At 36.8% G+C, this 21,543-nt stretch overlaps 1 protein-coding gene across 1 annotated transcript; it reads right to left on the bottom strand.

Moving 5' to 3' along the window:
• Positions 1-883: 883 nt before the first annotated feature.
• PRPF4B (pre-mRNA processing factor 4B) lies at positions 884-21,420 on the bottom strand. The gene is made up of 15 exons (XM_010012851.1): positions 21,341-21,420; positions 17,250-18,443; positions 14,038-14,211; positions 13,607-13,762; positions 12,793-12,874; positions 11,496-11,706; positions 9,114-9,187; positions 7,545-7,635; positions 7,038-7,185; positions 5,371-5,508; positions 4,682-4,835; positions 3,601-3,715; positions 2,951-3,102; positions 2,406-2,492; positions 884-1,436 (listed from the first exon to the last, which is right to left on the bottom strand). The coding sequence occupies exons 1-15, from the start codon at positions 21,418-21,420 to the stop codon at positions 1,233-1,235; spliced, it is 3,060 nt and encodes a 1,019-aa protein (XP_010011153.1). The 3' UTR covers positions 884-1,232.
• Positions 21,421-21,543: the final 123 nt, after the last annotated feature.

The raw sequence follows: 21,543 nt of genomic DNA, 5'->3' as shown, positions 1-21,543 counted from the left end.
TCAACTGTTTTATGCAAGAGACAACACTTTAAAGTCACATTTCTTAAAGAAAAGCTTCATTTACAAAAGAAATAAAAGGTAAAGAAGCAATTACCGCTTTTAAAAAGCAGCTGCTTTGTTCAAGAGTGGAAGGTTTATGCCTGTATTGAAAGACAACATGATCACAAATAATGAAAACAATGAACAAATGAAACACTTTTAGCATAAAGCAGTACACTTTCAAAATGACATACAAATAGTTAAAAATTTCCTTATGTTGTCTATCTAACCTTTAGATATAAGGTCTTTTGAATGAGATCCCAACAATTGTAATTACTAAATGAAAACTCTCCTGTAAGTATCTGTTCTATGTCATAGTGACCTGTATTTAACAAAATGTATACAAAGTCTATAGCAAGTTGATTAAAAAAATTAAAGTAATAAGAAACAGTACACTGAAGGCGCTCTATCCATCAAGTGCGCACTCTCCAAGTTTTACATGTGATGAACAGAACAGAAGTTGTAACTATGCCACGGTTGCAATGCCAGAAAAGAAAACAAGGTCATTTATCAAACATGCAGGGAATTCTGCCACAACGCTATCGTCTCTCATTTGTCAGTTGTTCCAGTAAAATAACAGCTTAAACACCGGTGATGTTGATGGGTTAGCTTACCTTCAGTGTACTGAAAGTTGTACACAACCTGCTTTAAAAGAGGAGACCATCCCTGCGGGCAGGCTCAAGAAGGAACAGACCCCCTTCGGCACTGACTACACCAAGGGCATGCTGCTGTGGCCTGCACACACACACCTAGGAAAATGTGAATATAAACAGCATTTATGCTGGCCATTTTTTAAAGACAAAAATGAAGCCAAGTCTGCTAAAAACAAATCAACCACCCAGTATTACTGCTCTTTTTTTTTTCTTTCTTTTCTTTTTTTTTTTTTTATAACAGATGCTTTTTTTTTCTTTTTATAATATATACGAACTGCAACCATATACATTAGCATTGTACTTCTGTGCAGTCTTGGCAATTAAAACAGTTCTACAGTGAAAATTTTCACATAAGACACAAAACAGAATTACTCTAACATTTCTAAAAGAAATATCAGCCTTGATGTTAATTCAAATGTATCATTTCTTCCTCAACTTTGCAGGGGAAATATTTATGTTTATATACATTAATAACTGCTGTGAAATTTCTTCAGTCTTTGTATCTTAATTACTCAAACCCTTTGAACTTCTTCATCTGGTTTAAATTTTTTCCTGGATGAAGGCATGCTGCAGAGCCTGGTTGATGCTAATCCGTTTGGCTGGGTCTAACATTAGAATCTGGTCCAACAAGTCCTTTAGCTGGTGTACTTTTTTACGCTGGTCTTCAGGGAGTCGTTGGCACCCAATCAAGTCTGCTAACAGGTCCTTGGTTGGATTAATGGTGCTCATAACAGTAACTTTCTCCTACAAATACAAAAATGACAACCTTGTAGAACAGAAGGCAGGACACCTCCTATCCCTTTGACAGAGGTTTAGCAGCAGCTTTTCTGCAGGCTTCTCTCCTATCTGATCAGCAACGCCCCTCATTATGATATGGCCTCGTAAATCCTCATGCGGACAAAGGAGAAAAGTGGAAGCAATGCTGTCAGGGGTAGGCCAGACTGCATCTCTTGCCAACAGCAGGTGCACACATGAACCTTATGTCCCAGTTGACTGAGAACACAGTTTTTATCAGGGCCTGTTGCGATAGGACTATGGGTAACGGTTTTAAACTAAAAGAGGAGAGATTCAGGATGGACGTTACAAAGAAATTTTTTACAATGAGGGTGGTAAAACACTGGCATAGGTTGCTCAGAGAGGGGGCAAATGCACCATCCCATGAGACATTAAAGGCCAGGCTCAATGTGGTTCTGAGCAACCTACTCTAGTTGAAGACGTCCCTGCTCATTGCAGGGGGATTGTACTAGATGTCCCTTCCAACCCAAACTATTCTATAATCGAAATTGCACATGGAAAGTTCCCATATCTGACCGCTAAATTCAGTGATTCTTGATAAATATACTACATTACAGTGTTACAGAAAGTAATAGTGACCTTCTACAACATAAGCACATCATTCTTAAGTTGGACAAACTTCTCTAAAATGAAGGCAGAATTTCTTTTATTAGTAATTTAAGGACAGACTATGGGGCGATATCCTGTATACCTACCAAGATTAAACTTAGATTTTTCTTAAACGCATTCCTAAATCGTAGGAAATATCCTGTGTTGCCAGTTCATAACTATGTAACCTGTCCACACTGCTGCAAACGGACATTCGAATAGTTTAAAAAAAAAATCTTATTTTTAATTAAGATGTCAAGATATTTTTTGGAAGACGATCATAGTAGTAAAGCTTGGTAAAAGCAGGCTGCTGACACAGCAATGACTTACCCTTTCTGTCACTTTATCTACTTCTATATACATAAAGTTGAGATTTTGATCAAAGTGCTGATCTTTGAACACACCTTTTCGTATCATCTAGAAAATGAGGAAGAGGCAAGTTTCAGGCTAATTCTGTGTTACAAATTTCACAATTAACATCAATGTCTACTAACTTATTGCAACATGAATAATTTAGTACTAATGAAAAATATATCAAAAAGACAGTAGGAAACGTCTAGACTGAGTAAAAAAATACAGTTCAAACCAGCTGAAAAAGGACACAGTATCTTCCATTGACTTACGTATTTTTTTTCAGGTCAGTGCTTAGGTTTCTGCTTTCACTTTATACTTAATCTATGAAAAAGAGGCTGTATACTTTCACTTCATAAGATTTCAAATCAATATAAATTATACTGCCAGAGAGATGTCTGATATTTACTTGCTGTTAAGAGATATATAGGATAAGAAAGAGAATTGAGAGAAAAAAAAGAAAGTATATTCTACTGTTCATTACAGTTGTTTTAGATATTAAACACATGTACTTATTTTCTTACCTTATTTGGCATCTTTCCTTTGAGATCCATGGCTAGTTTCAACATATGGTTATTGGTTTTGCCAGGAAAGAGTATTTTTCCTGTATAAAGTTCATATAATGTGCAGCCTACAGACCACATATCTATACCATAGTCATAGATTTTTCCTATAACTGAAAGAGAGCAACTTCAGTTAATTCCATAAAGCTAGCCTTAAATTATATCACAAAAGCAGACAGATGAAAAAATTCCCGTTTGTCACTATGTTGGAGCTCTTCCTCTTAGGAATAAAAAGTTACCACAGAAAGAGGATACACACTTTTTACAGTCTCCTTATTTTAGAAAGGGAGGTTTTTATCTAACACCCAAACTAATCAGCATGATTTAAATTAGTAAAAAGCAAGAAGTCAGAACAATACTTCTAAATTAAAACATAACTATAATCAATCAGAATGACATCTCCCTGTCCTCACTGACCACCACAGAGTCACACAAGCATGCTCTCAAAGTCTGAATTTTTGACTGCCATCATATTTCCAGAGTAATGTTTTGCTAAGACCAGAAAGTAAATTGAAGTCGAATTCTCATCTGCTGGGACTGGTACATCCTGCTACTGCATAGTACATACTGCTTATGATAGATGTATGTAGCCAATCCAAAATGAGACTTACTGATTTCTGGAGCTCGATAAAATCTACTAACTAGATACGGTGTGATGTCATTATCTGCGACATGCGAAGCTGATCCAAAGTCACAAAGCTTCAGTATCGTTTTAGACTCATTCACCTGAAAGTTAAATATAAATATCCATTAGCACTATCTGCAGACAAAATTGCCAACAGCACTGTGAAAGTGACAATACATTTAAGTTGGAGATAAGAAAAGCATTCAGCCTTTAAATTGGAAGTCCTTCCCATATTTCAATCCTTCCTCTCTGTACTCTAAGGAAACTGTAAAACTTTCTTAAATTGAAAGTGACAGACTATGTCTTCAGATCCTACAAAACACGAAAAAGGTCAGTTTCACATACTTTGCCCTTATCAACGTATCCTTGGTGGACCCAGATTTCATTCCAGATACCAAAATTGTATCAGTTTAGACTTCCAACTCTGGTTTCCAGAGTACCATTCATAAAGCAGCATATAATTCACATATCTCATGCTCATATAGTAAGTTTAACTGCTGTGATGGCAAGAAGAGAACATTTTAAGTAAAATAAAAAAGCTGAGTTTGTCACAGGAATGACCACCAAGAAAACCAAAGGAAAAATGTTTGATTCCTCTGATGTAGCTCTCATGGCCTGCAAACCAGAATGTTTAATGGAAACAGAAGAGGAAAAGAAGCAGTAAAGACTTTTTCCCATTATCTCATTCACATAAATACAATCTTCATCCAGACGTAACCTACTTCCATTTTGCAGAAAGCAAGAACATTCTTCACCTATTGATAGAAAAGATCCCAAGATTTCTCCTAAGAAAGGATGCTGTCTTAGTTTGGAAGATCTGCTTTCTACAAGATACAAGTGGATGCAGGTTTGTTTGAGAAAGACTATACTAGATACAAGATTTTCTTTACCTGCTGTATTATATTTCTTACTATTTATACCACAACAGCATTTTATATCAATGGTAAACCCTTAACATTTTCAGGTAAATTTTGACTTCACCTGAACTAACGGAATGATGTTAATTTCAAATACTTGATTTCACACTATCGACTGTGCAATGTAAGTTTCAATCATTTATTACTTACCAAAATATTATCTGGTTTAATATCTGCATGTAGGATATTGCATCTTTTAAGAAGTTTTAAAGCCAGGAACAACTGCTGGCTGTAGGAACGCACAGCTTTAATATGGAGCCCAACATCTTTCCCGTACTTCTTCAACACCTCTCGTAAATTCATACTATTAAAAAAAAGAACAGCAGAGAGAAAGAATAGAGAAAAGCTTAACAAAGAAAACCGGTTGCCTCCTAAACAGTAAGACAAACTCGAACAAACCAGTTAGCTGTAAACATTTTTGGAGAAAAACAGCATTCAAAATACCTACCACTCTGGTAGCTGCAGTAACAAAACAAAAATGCGCGTCAACCAGATCTATCCTATACTGTATAATTACTTACTAGATCGGGCTTACCTACTTCAGAACACATTTTTTAATCAAGATTAATTTGAGAGGATTTATTTGCACATGAACAATGTTTTCTTAACAACTGTAAAGCCTTTGTCCTTGTTTTCTTCAGAAATAAGTAACCAAAGAAGTATGTAAAAGATACATGCTGATGAGGCGATTTTTTGGCAAGTTCAACAGCAGATAAAAAGATGACAATTCCAGGACAAAACCAAGTTCCTTGCATTCTTGAACAATAGCCCAAACCAGAAAGGTAGCAATCACTCAGAAGTACTTTACTTTTTGCAAAGAACCCCATTTGACATCTTACCTGAGTGGCTCAAATACCAGACAGAGATGTTGTTTGTGGTAGAAATGCCTGAACAACCGTAGACAATGAAACTTGTCATCAGGATCTGCATCATTGAGCTTCTTCAAAAATTCCAGTTCTTTTAGGCCCGTTTTTTGCCTGAAAAAAAGAAGAAATGGTTGTAAAACAAAAATCAGTGAAATCCTAATATATTTTTTTTAAATCTAGACATTCACTTGCATGGTTGTAACTATGCAGAAATGAGGAAGTGTCTTGTCATTACTTAATGTACCATGGCTTAAAAAAACCCAACAACATCACAACAGCAGTTTGCTGTCAGTGTCCACACACTGGGAAAGTTTATTTAATTCTTGTTCGTTCAGTGCGCCTTTGTAAACACCTCATCCTTTCCTACTCCCTCCCGGCTGCATGTAAAGCTATAATTAGATTTCCTCCTGTAATGTGACCCTTTAGTTTCAAAGAGCACTCAGGAAGTTCACTTAAAAACAAAAAGTATTTAAACATATACATTATTAAAATTTGCTAAGCCTAAACTGACTATATGTCTAGACTGACTGATAATAACTGACTTCTTATCTTGACACAAACCAAACTGAAATGGTTTATCAACCCCCTCTTAAAAAAAACCCAAAACACACACAAAGCTTTTCTAGACACCTATTCATATAATTCAAAATAACCCAGCTATACACACAGCAAGACATCTTTTAAAACTTCCAAGGTAAAATGCATGGAAAAGATTATAATTTGTCTTTAATACAAGAGGACGTACGACATGACTGTAGAAATACTGCAGCAGATACCAAAAATGGGTATTACAGACAAGTCCTCGCATATCGTAGTTTAACAGATCATACTTGTTCACTCATGTTCACTCATTCTGAAAGACCCCGACTGTTTTTTTTTATTTCAGCAGGGAGACTCCCACCCTTTTTATATACCTTACATACATGGAAACATGTAAGTTGCAGGTGATCGATTAGGACACAACCCATGACCTGCCAACTCAATTTGGTCCATCAAAACAGAATTTCCATAGAATCGTGGAATGGTTTGGGTTGGAAGGGACCCTAAAGCTCATCTAGTTCCAAAGCCCTGCCACAGGCAGGGACACCTTCCACTAGACCAGGTTGCTCAAAGCCCCTGTGTCCAACCTGGCCTTGAACAGTGCCAGGGATGGGGCAGCCACAGCTTCTCTGGGCAGCCTGTTTCAATGTCTCACCACCCTGTTAATAAAGAATTTCTTTCTAATATCTGCTCTAAATCTACCCTCTTTCAGTTTAAAACCATTCCCCTTTGCCCTTGCAAAAAGTCCCTCTCCATTTTTCCATTTTGAGTCCATGACTCCCATCTCAAAAATTTTAGGGCTGGGCAGGCCTCCTAATTAACTGTAACTTTGTTTCTTGCTACCAGTGTTCCCTGCAGTTTTGCAAATGAGAAAGTGCCCGATGAAAATTAAGTACCCTTCTTCCTGTGATAGCTGTAAAGAAGTGTGGATACATAGTCCTCAAGCGCTTCCCATTATCTGGCTCATATTAGCAGAAAAGGCAGGAATCACAGCTGTAATCTGTTACTTCACTTGAAACAAAGGGAGATTCAAATCACACCATGAAAAACTTGCAAATGTTACATATGCTTTGTTATTATCAAGCAAAATCACTACTTACATAAGTTCGTTGTTCCTGATGATTTTAACCGCTACTTCTTGGTTTGCTCTTGCCATGTCCCTGGCTCGCACTACGTTACTGAAGACTCCCTGACCAGTGTAACCATAGACATTGTAACGTTTATCTAGAACTTCACCTATATTAACACCTGAAGGATAAAACCAAGCAATTTCAAGTTATGAGTGACATACATAATGGATCTTTGTATGAAAATTATACCAATCTGTATAAAATTCAGGAAAAAAGGATAAACGGTGCAATTTCACAGCATATAATGTATTCTATCACCTAGCTTTGTGGAAATCATGGGGAACAAACTGTGATTCTGTATGTCTGGAATCTTTTAGTAACTGAGGTTAAAACCTGCATGCTAATTTCATCCATCGCCTTACACACTCAGTGAGGTACACTGACATGAGAATAACAGTTTGGCAGTGTTACATGAGGATCTTTTCCATTCAGTGCCCTCGTTCTACCTGTCCTTGCAAATCAACAAATACAACTTACGGTAATAGCCCTCTGCATCAGTCCAGTTATCCCTGAGATTGGGGTTTTCTTTGAAGTCTTTTCCAAACCCAGCAGCCCTTAGACGAGCACTCTGAAGAAAGAAGAAAACAAAACAACAGCTTTGCTTCCATGCTCTGTTTGTCCATGATGCTTACTTACCAAAAGTTCTTTCTTCCTACTGAAACACTGTTCCTCTCCACAGTACAAACACACTTAACTTGTAGTAGAGAGAAACTACTGAACACAAAATTTACATACCAGTATCTAAAGATTGATGCAAGGAAAGAGTATGAGATCAACAAACAGAACTATTAATAAACAGAAATGGGCAAAGTTTCAATTAATATCCATAAGGAATTTATACAAGTCATATTAGATGCACATTTTGGACCACCTGAATAAGACTTTACTTGCAGTATCTTTCTAGGAAAAAAGCTTAGCAATTTGCAAGGAAAATGTAACTGTTTAAGCCTTAAACTTCTGTTTATTCAATGCCAATTCACAGATTTCATACTATTTACTTGTGATCATAAAATTAGTACAATTGCTGTTGATATCTCTTAACAGATTTGGCCATCAAATCTATGAGTAGTAAAGTGCACCTTCAATCAAACATCAGTTTCTGGAAGGGGGAACTGCTCATTTACAAGCCATGTAAATCCCTACTTGTAACTTTCAAGTCTTTAAAAATGCACTCCCCAGACATGATCCTTCAAGTATTTCTATTTTTCCTGGTTAAAGGGGTTTTGATTTTTGAAATTCTTTATTATTACCAATGTTACTAGAGTAAGACCATGGCAGCCTTCTGTCACCAATGCTTCTGTTGTAACTAGTAGATTACATCTATCATAAACCAAAATTAACTGGAGAATTTTCTAAGTTAAGAAGACAGTTGTCTTGTCTTGTATCTCAGTGTTATGGATCGGCAACAATGTGGTATATTTACAGAGAATGGCAAGTAAGGTCTCAAAACCAGTCACTGGACTACCAATATTTGCAGGACACTTAAGAACATTCAGAGAAAAGCTGCTGGAATAATGTAAAAGTAAACCCAAGAAATGTATCTCTTTATCCAAAATGAACCAACTAACCAAAAAAACAACCCACAACCAAGCAGCCCCCTCTTACCCCCCAAACAAAGCACCACATCACTCCACCACAGCATCATTAGCAGATCAAAATATCTTATGCAGACACTTTTTAATTAACCATACATGAAGCTCTGAAAAAAGCCTGTATTTAGAACAGTGCAGCATGGTAACATAAACATGAAGCTTAACCTAATAGGTTTGTTACCATGCATTGTTATAGGTCCTATTCAAACAGCAAGTGAATTCCCCAATCACTAACTCTGGTAAAACTAGTTTCATCAGGTTTTCTTTAAGTGAAATACTAATCAAGAACTATTTTGTCTGCCTTGGCTGATCAAAAGATTCAGAGCATGTTATCCAGTCAGTTACACATGCTTTTACAAATCAAACCTCCCACAAACCTCAAGTGACAGTAATTCTCTAACAAAAAACAAGAAAAAAAAATGAATCATGTATTTCAACTCCAAGAATTACCTACATCAAAGTATGCAGCGAACATATCATCTGATTCTGTGAACATGTCAGGAGCTAGCAGTTTCTTCTGAGCTGAACCTTAAAATGAAATTTAGATTACTCAATGTGAAAAAAAAAAAGACGAACTAGTAACTCGATTACCGGCATAATTCATGACTTGCTATGTATTATAATATAACCTAAGATCAGCATGTTGGCTAACAGGTGGCTCTACTAACGTTTCTAGCAAATACTGTTTTACACTGTAGAAAAACAAAACTCAGATTGCTTAAGTTCTTCAAAGCACTCAAAAATTTATACCTCCTTGAAAAATTAAGTATAATAGCTTTCAACGAATTCACACAGCAGAAAAAAGTACATACTTACATGATGCCCTACAGATAATGACTATACATAAATGGATAAAAAGAAATGTAAAATGACCATGTATATATATAAAAAATTACAGGTGCTTTTTCAATATCTAAGTTCAGGCTCTTCTGCAAACTATAAACCAAAGCTGTAAAGCCCAGAAGTTATTTCTTTGGAAAATGTTTTATTCAACCCTATGAAAAGGACCTCATGTGTAGGTTTTAGTTAAAGACAGTCTTAACTATTATGCTTAATGGAAACATTTTTAATGTGGGCAAGATTATCCCTTTCTCACCTTTTAATCATCTTTAAAGTCCCAAAGAAATTTTACTTGGTTGACAAGATAAAAGCAAAGAAATATAAATTAAGAACATGTTAGTGAAGGCAAGGAAACTTCAAACTATTCTATAACACACATTATGGTAGCATCGGTTCATGACCATAGGAAATCACAAACACTCCCTCATGATGCATATACCCAATCTCTTTCATACAGAATAACTACACTGAAATCTTCTGACAGCATCGAAACCTCTCGTCCATCACATTGACACCACTGTTGCAAGGTATAGACCTATCATCTGACACGATGGGGAGACAAGTTATGCCACTGTTTCAAGACACAGACCCTTCCATCAACTTCTTCAAATTTTCTTTTTAGTTCCAGTTACTCACTGGGCTACAATGAGTTGTAACTAGTTCCTCAGCAACTTACTATCCTGGCCCTGTATGAGGCCAGGATACAAATGAAAAATGCTCTTACAAAGAAAGATGATCTACTGCTTCCATCTATTGTTATAGCCAACTCCAACCCAGAACCCCATCAATATATGAAAATTCCCAGATTTAAGTGCAACTGATCTGTTAAAAAAAAACAAACAACCCACGCTTTTTCATATCTTGAAAATATCTATGTATTTAACTGTTATATTTTCATACACTTTAGTGGACAAAATGAGAAGAAGTACATGCCTTGACAAAACCGGAAAAAGACGCTGTTACACACAAGAAGACTAAACCCAAACTTGCAGTATGCAAATAAAGGAAAAGTGCATAGACTGTTCCTTCTACCTACGTTGCAGAAGAACAATCTGAAAACATACTGCTCAAGGGAACAGCAGGCACAAGCTACAGAGGAGTGCACCAGTGCCAAAGAACGGCAGTGCCTGCTAGAAGATAGCGTATTTAGCCCCCAAGGATATGTCTAGCACATGATATGAAATACAAGTTAACTGTCCAACTATTTCCTGGAGGGGTTGGGCGGTTTCATAGCCCTTGTTAAACAGCATGCTGTGGCAATTAAAAGAACTAGCTCAAGTATGACCACACAGCAACTAGACACACCTTTGACTACTTGGAAGACTGTCAACATTACAGGGTGCACTGGGAGATGCTCCATGTTCCTTTCGCCGCAACAGGCACAAGGCAGGTTTTATGTCAAGATTTATTTAATTTCAATATTGCTATATAAGAGATTATGTGCACGGAGGAAGAGGAGGAAATAGCCATTTCTTCAGCAAGAAGTTATGCTACCAAAATAGACTTATTTGCAATGGCTTTCAAAAGCCTTAATCATTCTAAATGACTATAGACCCACCTGTATTCTTCTGACACAGTGGCTCTGACCAGAAAAAACCCCAACAAGCGACAAAAGGGCGTGGTTTCCAACCCACCCCAAAATAAAAACTAGGACTATATTAAGCTTCTACAAAAACAACGTGCGAAAGTGAAAAGAAAGATGTGGAAGTTAAAAAGGATGATTCTTAACAGTAAAGACAGAAATCGTTATTTGCTCTTCCAAATGTATGGTATGAATTGTGTTGAGAGTTACTATAAATATATCATCCATTCGTATAATCTTCCTTAACGAGCAAGCTTCACTTTAATGTTAAGTACCATAACATTTGTGGAAACATTCTCAAATTCTGTCCAAGAAAAAAAAATAAAAAAATCAACCTACTTCCAAGCCTGCAAGTATACAAGGAAACCAAACAAAATGTGTGATCTTTCCAAACTGTAAGATTTTGATTCTTACCATTATTCTGTTCAACTGTCATGAGGTTGTGCTTGGCCTTTACTGATGCCTCAAATGTGTCCACGTTTTCCCGTTCATACTCCTTAACATCAGCAGCTACTCTTTCTAGGATGTCGTCTGGCGAATTTGAGCGACTACGTGTACTACTCTGAGGACTGCTCGGTTCAGATGGTACAGATATATTACTGTCTTCTGTCTGGCCTTTGTATTTCTATAAAGAAATTTAATTGTTAATCTCACCATCACATCTTATCATGATTTAAACATTTTTAAACTCAGCCTTTCAATGGCTTGTGCTGAAACCTTCATAATCACCTAAAGGCAACAGATCCTTCGCAGAATGGGATACAGCTTTTGAAAATCCATTCTGCACAATGCACCAGAGCCCAGACCATAAAATAAGACTGAAAAAATCATGTGTCCCCTTCAGGCTTTTACATTTCTGTAAAAAACAATTTTATTGGAGATTAACTATTTGGTTGTGTGTGACAAAACGTCAGTAGCTATAGATTCATTACTAAAGCATTCTGGCACACAAGTATGAAAATAAAGTCTTTAAGGAAAAGGTAATGATTTCATATCTTACATCCTAGAATCTTTCCTATTTTCATTAGTATTATGGTACAGAAAAGTAGTTTTTAGATTCAGATTTTTTATTTGAATTGGAAATCCTGTTTATTCATTTGTTCTTGTTGACAGATTTCGATGCGTTAAAAAAGCTGAAGACAACACTTCACGTATTATTTCTTTAACTGACATAGTACGACATTATACAAATGTGTAAGCTTAAAATTCCCAAAAGTTCAAAATCAGAATGAATAAATATTGATACCACCCAGTTATCAAGGTCAAACCATTCAGTAATACAAGCAGAGGTTTTCCATTTAAGGAAGGAAGCTCTGGAAATTTGCTTCCTGCGTGGACCAACAACAGGTATAACCAGCCTTTAAAAATACTTTATTTTATATGGCTTTGCTCAGTCACACTTCTGAAGGATTTTACAATGGGCTTTGCATAAAAGCCAAATCAAATTTAGTGCTGCTTAGGCTGTCAGAGAACATTTAAACTGTGGCACAAAAATGATTTACAGAAGAGTCATTTCACTCTTAAAAAGATTGGTGATGCAATAGAAGTTTCAAGTTTACCAGAGACTAACATTTACAATGAATTAATTGGAAAAAAATATAGTAATTACTACCATAATGTAGTAACAGGCTATGGGCCTTGCTTTAACACATTTTACGCTAAAAATGTAAGATTAGTTTCTGTAACCTACATGATAATATAAACCATGTACCTGAACAATTGCTTGCCGCTGTAATCTTCTTTGTCTTATCTCTGCCTCTTCATCCTCTTCTTCCAAATCAAAGTCTTCAAGACTATAAATACATAATTAGTTTTTATATATCATCATAAACATAAGATTATCTATTGAGTTTTACCAAATGAAGTTCTTTGGCATAGAAAGCACACAATATATCAAACAATAGCTGTTCAACTAACTCAGAAAGCAAAGGTGCATTAAATCCCAGTGTGTATATTTACATCTCCTTACAGAGAAAATTTATCTTTTGGTATCTCACTGGGAGTTGGTGTGTTTCTTTTTTAACTGCAAACAATTAACAGTGACTGTTTTTAAAGAGAAAAACAACAACAATTTTCATTCCAGCATCGTTCTTCCTTAATAATCTGGTTAAGAATGGATACTCTTGTGCAATTGGATTAAGTAGATATTCATTAAATATAAAAACAATTTGCAGATAGCAATTCATCCTTTCAGCTATTACAATTTTTCCTTAAGCAATGAGCTCAAGGGAACAGACCAAGTACTTTCACAAGATACCAATCAAGTTGAATTTAGAAACCTAACAAGATATCATCCCATCAGATCTGCCCACTAGCCAACAGGTTTTGGTATTTCTTGAATACTCCAAAGTTTTTCAGATCATCCCAACAGCAATTTGACAAGACCACAAAAAACCACTAAAACATGATTATGGTTTTACATGACAACTCAAAAAATACACCATGAAGATAAAAGGTCAGTCCATTCTCCGTATTAATGGACCTCTACTTTTAGATAACAGCACAAGTTAGAAATTCATTCTTACTTTTCATCTGATGAAGACTCCTGTTCAGCTTTCATACCCTCAGAAAGACTACCTTTGAATTTGTCTTCTTTAGCTTTGCTTCTGCTCCTACGTCTATGGCCACCACGTGACCTGGACCTCCTTCGAAGGCGAGATCTACTTCTTCGGCCTCTATCCCTGGTAACAGTGAGAGCAGTTTGGCGTTTGTTTGGGGTTTGGTTTTTTTTTCCCCCGAGAAAAGGAGGAAAATCTATTCATAGAACATAAAGGTATATAAGGACTCCAAATAATAAAACAAATTACCTGATGGATGACAAAGTGAATTCAACTATGCTAGCACACATAATTGTGGACAAAAATTTGTCTTTTTATACAAAAGACAGAACCTTTATTCTTTTAGTATTAATGTATGTTGCAAAATACATTAAAAAAAAACCACAGTGTGTCTTTACCTCCTGCGAGGAGACCTACTCCGCCTTCTTGGAGATCGGCTGCGTCGAAGGGGTGAACGAGACCTCCTTCTAATGGGGGACCGAGATCTTCTTCTGGATGGGGACCATCTACTGGGTGGGCTAACATCTTTTGATCTTTCTCGTCTAGACAAAATATCATCTCTGGTCCGTGTTCTTAAAACAGAAGAAGAGAATGGTAGTCAAAGCAGGAGCAAGCTGAAAACAAAAATCACAGTTCCTGCTAAAAGCTCACTTTAAAATCTTGCTGTGGGTGAGGAACCACCAGTTTGACTTCTGAGGGAGGGATAGATACATGTGCTGCAGAGATGGCTGCCTTTCCTGTGTGTCTCTGCCCACCCTGGGAAACACATGCCCATACCTAGGTCTTGTTCAGGACAACTCTTAAACAGAGTTTGTTAATTACTACCAGAAAGCTAAGAGGAGTTTTAAAACAAAGGTTGTGTTTAGGTCTTACATAAATAGTGACCTGTTTTCATCTTTATCAGAAGCAGTATTTAAACAATAAACAAAGCCCCAGAACTAATCCTTGAGAATTTTCCCAGCAACTTTAAAACACAGTATCTAAATTTAGGACAATGTTACTTCACAGCAATAACTGATGTCTACTTCAATCTGGGCACTAGAATCGGACAATTTCAACATTTCACCCAGCAGCTGAATACCAACATTCTCAATGTAAACCAATCCTTCACAAAAAATAATTCAGATTTGACACTATTTACTATTCAAAATTTGTTCATTCTTGTCTATACAGATTCACAATTATTCAAGGATTAAAAAAAAAAAAATCCCTGATGAGAGAACTACATTAAAAAGCTTCATTGTATTCCATGACAGCCAGACTTCAATCAAAAATTGGAAAGGATAGAAGCTAAAAATATTTAACCACCATTCTAATGTGGTTCCAACACAAAATATTTCTGGAAAATAGTGTTAGAAAATATTTGCACACCATTGTTCAAAGAAAATGTTGCTATTCTATTTCTTTTTATCCCCCTTTTTTTTGTTTTTTTTTTTTGTTTCATCAGACTAGGACAGGTTATTTCATTAACGAACAAAATCTCTTGGGTCTGAGAGATTCTGTAACGTTGTTTTTGTTTCGTTTGAGACTGCTATATCACCTTCCATTACCGTGGCTACTTAAAATGACCAGGCATACACAAAATACTATACAGTGGGACAGAAGGCGAATTTATGCACATGCAGAAGTAATGACAGTTTCTACAAGAAATTTCTGTAGACTCTAATGCTGGAGCAGGCATTTGATTTAACCAATTTAATTTATATTATGTGCTTCTGAAGGACATTAGAAAAAAAGTCACAGGATGAACTGACAGTTCCGGGTTTCCTGGCTAACAAAGTGGTGGTATTGCCAAAACCCAATCAAAACAGCTGTGAAAAACAAATCAATTCAGGGATCACAGGTATGAGGTAAAAAGTAGAAGCTGATTAAGAATTCAAAGTACTATCATGTAATGAGTAACTTTAGTCAAAGGCCTGAGAAGTATCTTACATGATTAGAACACTACATGAAACAAACATGTAAAATAAAATTAGTGGGAATTTTTGTTAAAACTGTTCATTAAAGCTCCTGAAATTCTCTGGCAGCCTGAGTAATTACAGGTAGTTAAAACTCCGACATAGTTGGAGCTGGTTCGGATATGTCCCACAAAGAAAGAGAATTCCTGTTGATTTGCAAACAGTTCCAGCAGCAAATATTTCTTACTATTGCTCCACTCACATGCTGTTCACCAGGGTGTTACAGAAATATGAATTCGATAGCGAAATTCTAGACACATGCATCACTTGAAATAGTGTCTAGACAACTAATTCAAACCGGCTGCAACACAAGCTGTCATGAAAAATGAAAACGGAAAGATGCAAAATGCTACAGAAGAGAAGTCAAACACTGTGTCAAAGAAACCTAGTGCTTATGTGTCGATATATTCCTGATTCACCAGAAAGCAGCCAGCGAAACTGCTACCACTTACAATACTTGCTTAACCTGGTTAGCACCACTGGGGCCATCCTCCAAAGCCACTGCAGTACTGCCAAGCAGCAGTACAGACAAATAAGCTGACAAAGCACCCATTAGAAGATACCCCATACTGGAAACCACAGCAACTCTCAGTGATGCAGGCAGAAAGGCTTTCACATTTATTAGGTGCTTATTTACTGAGCTAGATCTTTGTAGTTTGAATACATCGTTTTTTGAATGTATCGTTTTAAAGTCATACTTTCTTGTTCTTAATTCTTGGAGTGGGTGAAGCTAAACCCCATACTAACAAGTTTGAAATTATTCATTATATAAAAAGAATGCTGAACTGTTGCGTGTTGAACTTGTTACATTTAATGAATTACTTCCAAAAGTGCATATATATACATTGTTCTCTGCTTTGGAATTTACCATTCAGGCCTTCTCAGCTTCGGAGAAGACGATGATAGTAATTATTGCCTCGTGGTTTATGTTAAATTTCAAGGTAACTGCTTTCATAGGCTAAATATTCTTTAAAAAACATGCCAAGACAAAAAAATACATTGAAAAGTCTTTCTCCTTTAAGTGTATGCAAAATATGGCAATGATGCACAACAAAGCAATAACAAAGCAACACTACTATACCTCCAGCAAATGAAAAATACAAAATCCTTCTAAGAGGAAAAAAAAAAAAAGACCGTAAGAAGGACATCTTGATGTAAAAGATTTGCTTACACTCACAGATGCTGACTCTTATCATTAGGGTATTTGGGTTTGCTTTTTTTTAAGGGGAAAAAGGGGCTAATTCCCCACTTTTAGCCAACACTGATATGTAACAGCAGAAGGGACTCTCAAGCCACAGAAATTCCTGAAAGCAACAGAACTATTAACCAGCAAACAAAAGAGAAGCTACGTTCTGAATTCAACCGAGTGACTAAAATGAGAGAACCTGAGCTACAAGACTTGCTCCCACTAATGGTGTGAGCAGCAAATAACTCAGCACTTTATCAACCAAAGCTGAATTTGCATGTCTGACGGCTGGGGGAAGTGTTCTTTTATAAACTGAATACATACAAAGTCACCTCATAATATAATGCACAATCTGATGACCTTTTTTCATAGCTATTTTCAGAATAAAACGGAGATAAACACTGAACTAGTAGATCTTTCATCCTGTAAAGTGCTTTTGAGATTGGTAATGCCGCCTTTAAGTTACCTGGGAGAAGACAGACGCCTCCTTTCTGATTCTCTTCTTTTCCTTTCTGCAGATCTACTCCTCACTCTTCTAACTGGAGACCGGGTTCGGGAGGGGGATTTACTCTGTTTAGATCTGCGATCATTAAAGAGAGGGGATCTGCTTCTTCTTGACTTTTCACGCTGCTTGGGAGATAAGCTTCTTCCTTTTGGGCTACGGCCAGGTCGTCTAGGGGACCTGTTTTCTTTCCCTGAAGAAGCATCTTTAGAAGGAGATTTAATTGGCTTTTTTTCTTTGTCAGTCTCTGATCTCCTAGGTTTTCTATCTTTGGACCGTGATCTTCTATCTTTGGATTTGCTTCTTAGATCTGCAGGAGATTTAGATTTTCTGCCACGATCTCTGCTTTTGTTTTCATTTACAACTGGGGACTTTCTGCGATCTCTTGATTTATTTTTATCATCAGCCTTATTTCTATCCTCTGGGGGAGATTTAGACTTTCTGTTTTTCTCCTGGGATCGCCTTTTAAGCGTTGGAGACCTAGACTTCCTTGTTTGGTCTTGAGACTTACTTCTCTTATAAGGGCTTTTGGATTTCCTCCTTTCTTTTGACTTGCTTCTAGTTGTCTTCTCTTTGATTCCATCAACTCCTGCCTTGCCTTTCTTTTTGTCAGATCTGTGCCTAGTCCTTTCTTTTGATTCACTCTTACTTCCTTTCTTGGAACTAGTTTTATTGTCCACAGGTTCTAATTTCCCCTTAGTGTTTGACTTAGCTGCAGGTCTTGTCCCATTCCGTGCTTTTTCATTTATTTCCCCCTCTTCTTCAGATCCTGACTCATAACCTTGTAATATTAACCCCATCCCAGACTGGACTTTTCCTTCCATTAATTCATTTTCAAGTTCAGCTTTCAATAATGCTCTTTGTTTCTCCAAGTCTTCCAGAGGAGCTAAAAAATCAATTTTAGTTCTTTTAGCTGGTCCATCTTCTTTGTCAGAGGCATCAGCAACATCTTTCCATTTATGTTTCTTGTGTTTGTGTCTGTGTTTATGTTTTTTGTCCTTATCTTCTTCTGAAGAATGTTTATGTTTCTTGTGTTTACTTCGGTGTTTGTGTTTCTTTTTTTTGTGTCGGCTGTGCTTGTTCTGTGGTTGGTCTGCCTCTGATACTTCTCCATTTTCTTCATTTACACTTTTCTCAGACACATCAGCATCTTCAACCCTGCAAAAAATAAACCACACAGATCAGTACTATCGACTCACTGCAGTCTTTAATCCTGTGCTTAAGCTGACAGTCTTTTTTTGATAGAAACTAAGTGGCATTTAATTACCTACCTTTGGGAGAATTAAAAGTGTACAACTAATGTAACTAAGTTATAACAGCAGATACACTTCTTCATGAACAGACAGCTATGATTGCAAAAAGAAATACTACAGAAGGAAGATACAAAAAATACGCTAACAAAACAAAATGTGTGCACGTGAAATCAATGCTTATGCTTTTAGGTTCAATGCTGACGATATCTGTTAATAATGTAGAACAATGCTGCATATTTAGGCATCCTGGCAGTCTATCATCTATTTGTTTCTCCACTCCGATGCCTAACTCAAGCTACTACACCTTTTAAAAGTGTTTTCAAATGGCAGAACACAGTTGTGCTCCAAAGATCAAAACTTATTTCAAGGGATGATGCTGACCACCTAATGGAACTGTCTTGCAAAACCTCATAGTTGACCGATTCTCTTAACTGCAATTTCTTTCTGTAAGTGCACACACATGATAGAAAACAAAGAAACAAAACCAAGAACTGTTCTTACTGTGCATTTTTATTACTCATGCAATACAGGGAACACTACCGAGGAACAGGATAAATTAAGGAAGTCTAAATTCAGAAAAGCCTTCTGATAGTATACTGCAGACTATTAGCTTCCCCCCCGCAAAAAACCCTATAAGCTTTAGACCTCTAAAATGGCATTGGCCAAAAAGGCTGAAAATAGGTCTACAGCAGGTTATTAAAATAATAATAATAACAACATACAGTGTTTCTTCTAAAACAGACAAATCAATTTGCTAGTCACAGCAACAAGCGACTTAAATAGCCGGTGTACTTAATAACTTCAAAAATTATCAAATTAAGTCTTGATCTTATGCATTCACTTATATTATCCTTAGATGCTGAAACTGGCTTACCAGTAGGTTTTTAAAAGCATTTAGCAAATACCTAGTGATCTTCTTCAGAACATCAATTAAGTTACTATTTGTGGCAAGACAGACTTTTCTCTTCTGAAATCTGTGGCCAAATATTATAGGTGCCTGAGTTCACCTTTTTACAAACTCACCCTGTCTAAACTACAGGTTTGAAATTTACTAGCTAACACTTTAATAACTTAAATATAGCCCTTTCAGTATCCAAAGCTTCATTCATTGAAAAGAAATTCCCTAAACATGATGGTCAGGAGCGGTGCAGGGATGTACACAGAAATGTAGAAGTATCTTCCAAACTCTGCTAGTTTCATACAACAGTTATTTCTGAAGAATATGACTAATGATCCAATACATGTATCAGAGGTATTCTAAGCCAGGCCTAATGAATGGCACTTCACTATAAATGCAATTAATGCCTTCCTAACTAAGGCTAGGATCGTCAAGCAGTGCACTATTATCGATTCTCTCCTGCTTGAGTTAATGCACATTCTAGTACTAGTAAATAATCCAGACTTCTGCAACATACACTAAAATTATTTCCTAAAACCATTAACAATTCAATGCTCTGAAATGAGCAACTTCCAAAGGGAACAGGCAGCTTGAATTATAAATACGCAATATTCAGAGACTTAAGTCAGAATGCTGTATGCTTTTGTACATCTTTACCGCTACTTCTGCTTACTCATAGCATATAGGAAGAACAGCGTTTTTCATAATTGCTTCCTCCTGACACTCCACACCATTATGACAACAGAATATCAGAAAGAAGACTAATTGCCTTAAAACAAGTTTGCTCTATGTTACATTTGGCACAAAAGATAGGAAAATTAAAGAGCAAGTATTAAATGTAGAACTTTTTCAACTTGAATTTGCAATCTGGAGCAAGTATGTCAGTGACATAAGTTTGCTAAAGGGCAGAGAAACGACACAAGGAAATTTTAAGGTAACTACGCATCTTTCAAGATTTCTTTTGGTACTTCTACATTACAAAAATATTACAGAACAACAAAAATCACATCCATTCAAGCCACTCCTGATAAGTCTTCCTTCTTTTAATAGCAGAAAGTGTCACTGAAGGAAGTTGTTTTGTTGTTGTATTTTAATGCTACGTAATAACTCCACCTTGTATTCTGTAACAGCAAACTGGCAGTGGAGGTGCCAAGCATCACCATGGCCACTAACAGACTGCCAGCTTTCTTTGCATCTGTACCTCAACTGTAAAATTGCTACTAACTTCATTAATACACACGAAATAACCGGTTGTTCCTTCACATACATGAATCGGTTTATTTTGAGCAATTCCATCAGAACATGGATAAACATTTGCTTCATTTCAGTGGTTCAGAGGTGTAATGACATGAAGGAGAACCCTTTTAAAGATTTCAGAGGGTGATGAGGCCACTGGGTATTGACATGTTTAGGTGCTAACAGCTTTAAACAGGTAGGAAATGTCCATAATCTTGTCCACTTTCTCTTATTTTTTAATTTAAATAGAAAGATAGGAAGTTCATGAAGACTGGCAAAGAGATTTCACCCATCTTCTCCTACATCCAGGCATTATCAGTTTGTACTTTCTTACTCTCACTTACATTTCTCTATGTAGCACTAAACTCTGTTCTTCGTTGGGCTCATGTGTTTTACACAATTCACATGCACTTCTAGTGCTTTTCCTCACCTGCTTTTCACGACAACGATTAACTAACAAAAAAGAAATCTCAAATCGCAACTTTTTCAAAGCAGAAAAAACCATAGCAGGTTATACGGCTAAAATATTTGTGTAGTGAAGAGAAGCAATAAAATAAACATATTAGGTTGTCAACTTCGGGTAAAAGTTCCAGAGGAGAAAGTGTTGGTGAGCTTGTGAGTGCCGACAGACCTAAACCTCACGGCGCTAAGCGGGCTGCCAGGCAAACGCAGCCCTAGAGCCCCGGTCCGACGGGGAGGCGACTGTTCGAGCTTCGCTTCCCAACGGGAGCCGAGAGTTGCCAGTCATTTCGAGGGCTGGAAGGAGGGGCCGGCGGCAACAAATCGCTTTTTGCTTCCACCACCACCGGCACTTTTCATAACGCGAGAGCGCCCGGGACCCGGGAGAGGTGGGCTCGCCGCGGGGCGGGCA

Source organism: Nestor notabilis, unplaced genomic scaffold (genome assembly GCF_000696875.1).
Source record: "Nestor notabilis isolate BGI_N333 unplaced genomic scaffold, ASM69687v1 scaffold3554, whole genome shotgun sequence".
Taxonomy (NCBI): domain Eukaryota; kingdom Metazoa; phylum Chordata; class Aves; order Psittaciformes; family Psittacidae; genus Nestor; species Nestor notabilis.
This window is presented reverse-complemented; position numbering and strand designations above follow the sequence as displayed.

What these genes read in the sequence shown, in the direction of transcription:
- PRPF4B (XM_010012851.1), bottom strand. Translation starts at nt 21,420, where the DNA reads ATGACTGGCAACTCTCGGCTCCCGTTGGGAAGCGAAGCTCGAACAGTC. An exon ending in GACAGTTGAACAGAATAATG is followed by an intron (nt 9,188 to 11,495) that starts GTAAGAATCAAA and finishes TTTCATTTTAAG; the next exon opens with GTTCAGCTCAGAAGAAACTG. An exon ending in CTGGTATTTGAGCCACTCAG is followed by an intron (nt 4,836 to 5,370) that starts GTAAGATGTCAA and finishes TTTTTTTAATAG; the next exon opens with TATGAATTTACGAGAGGTGT.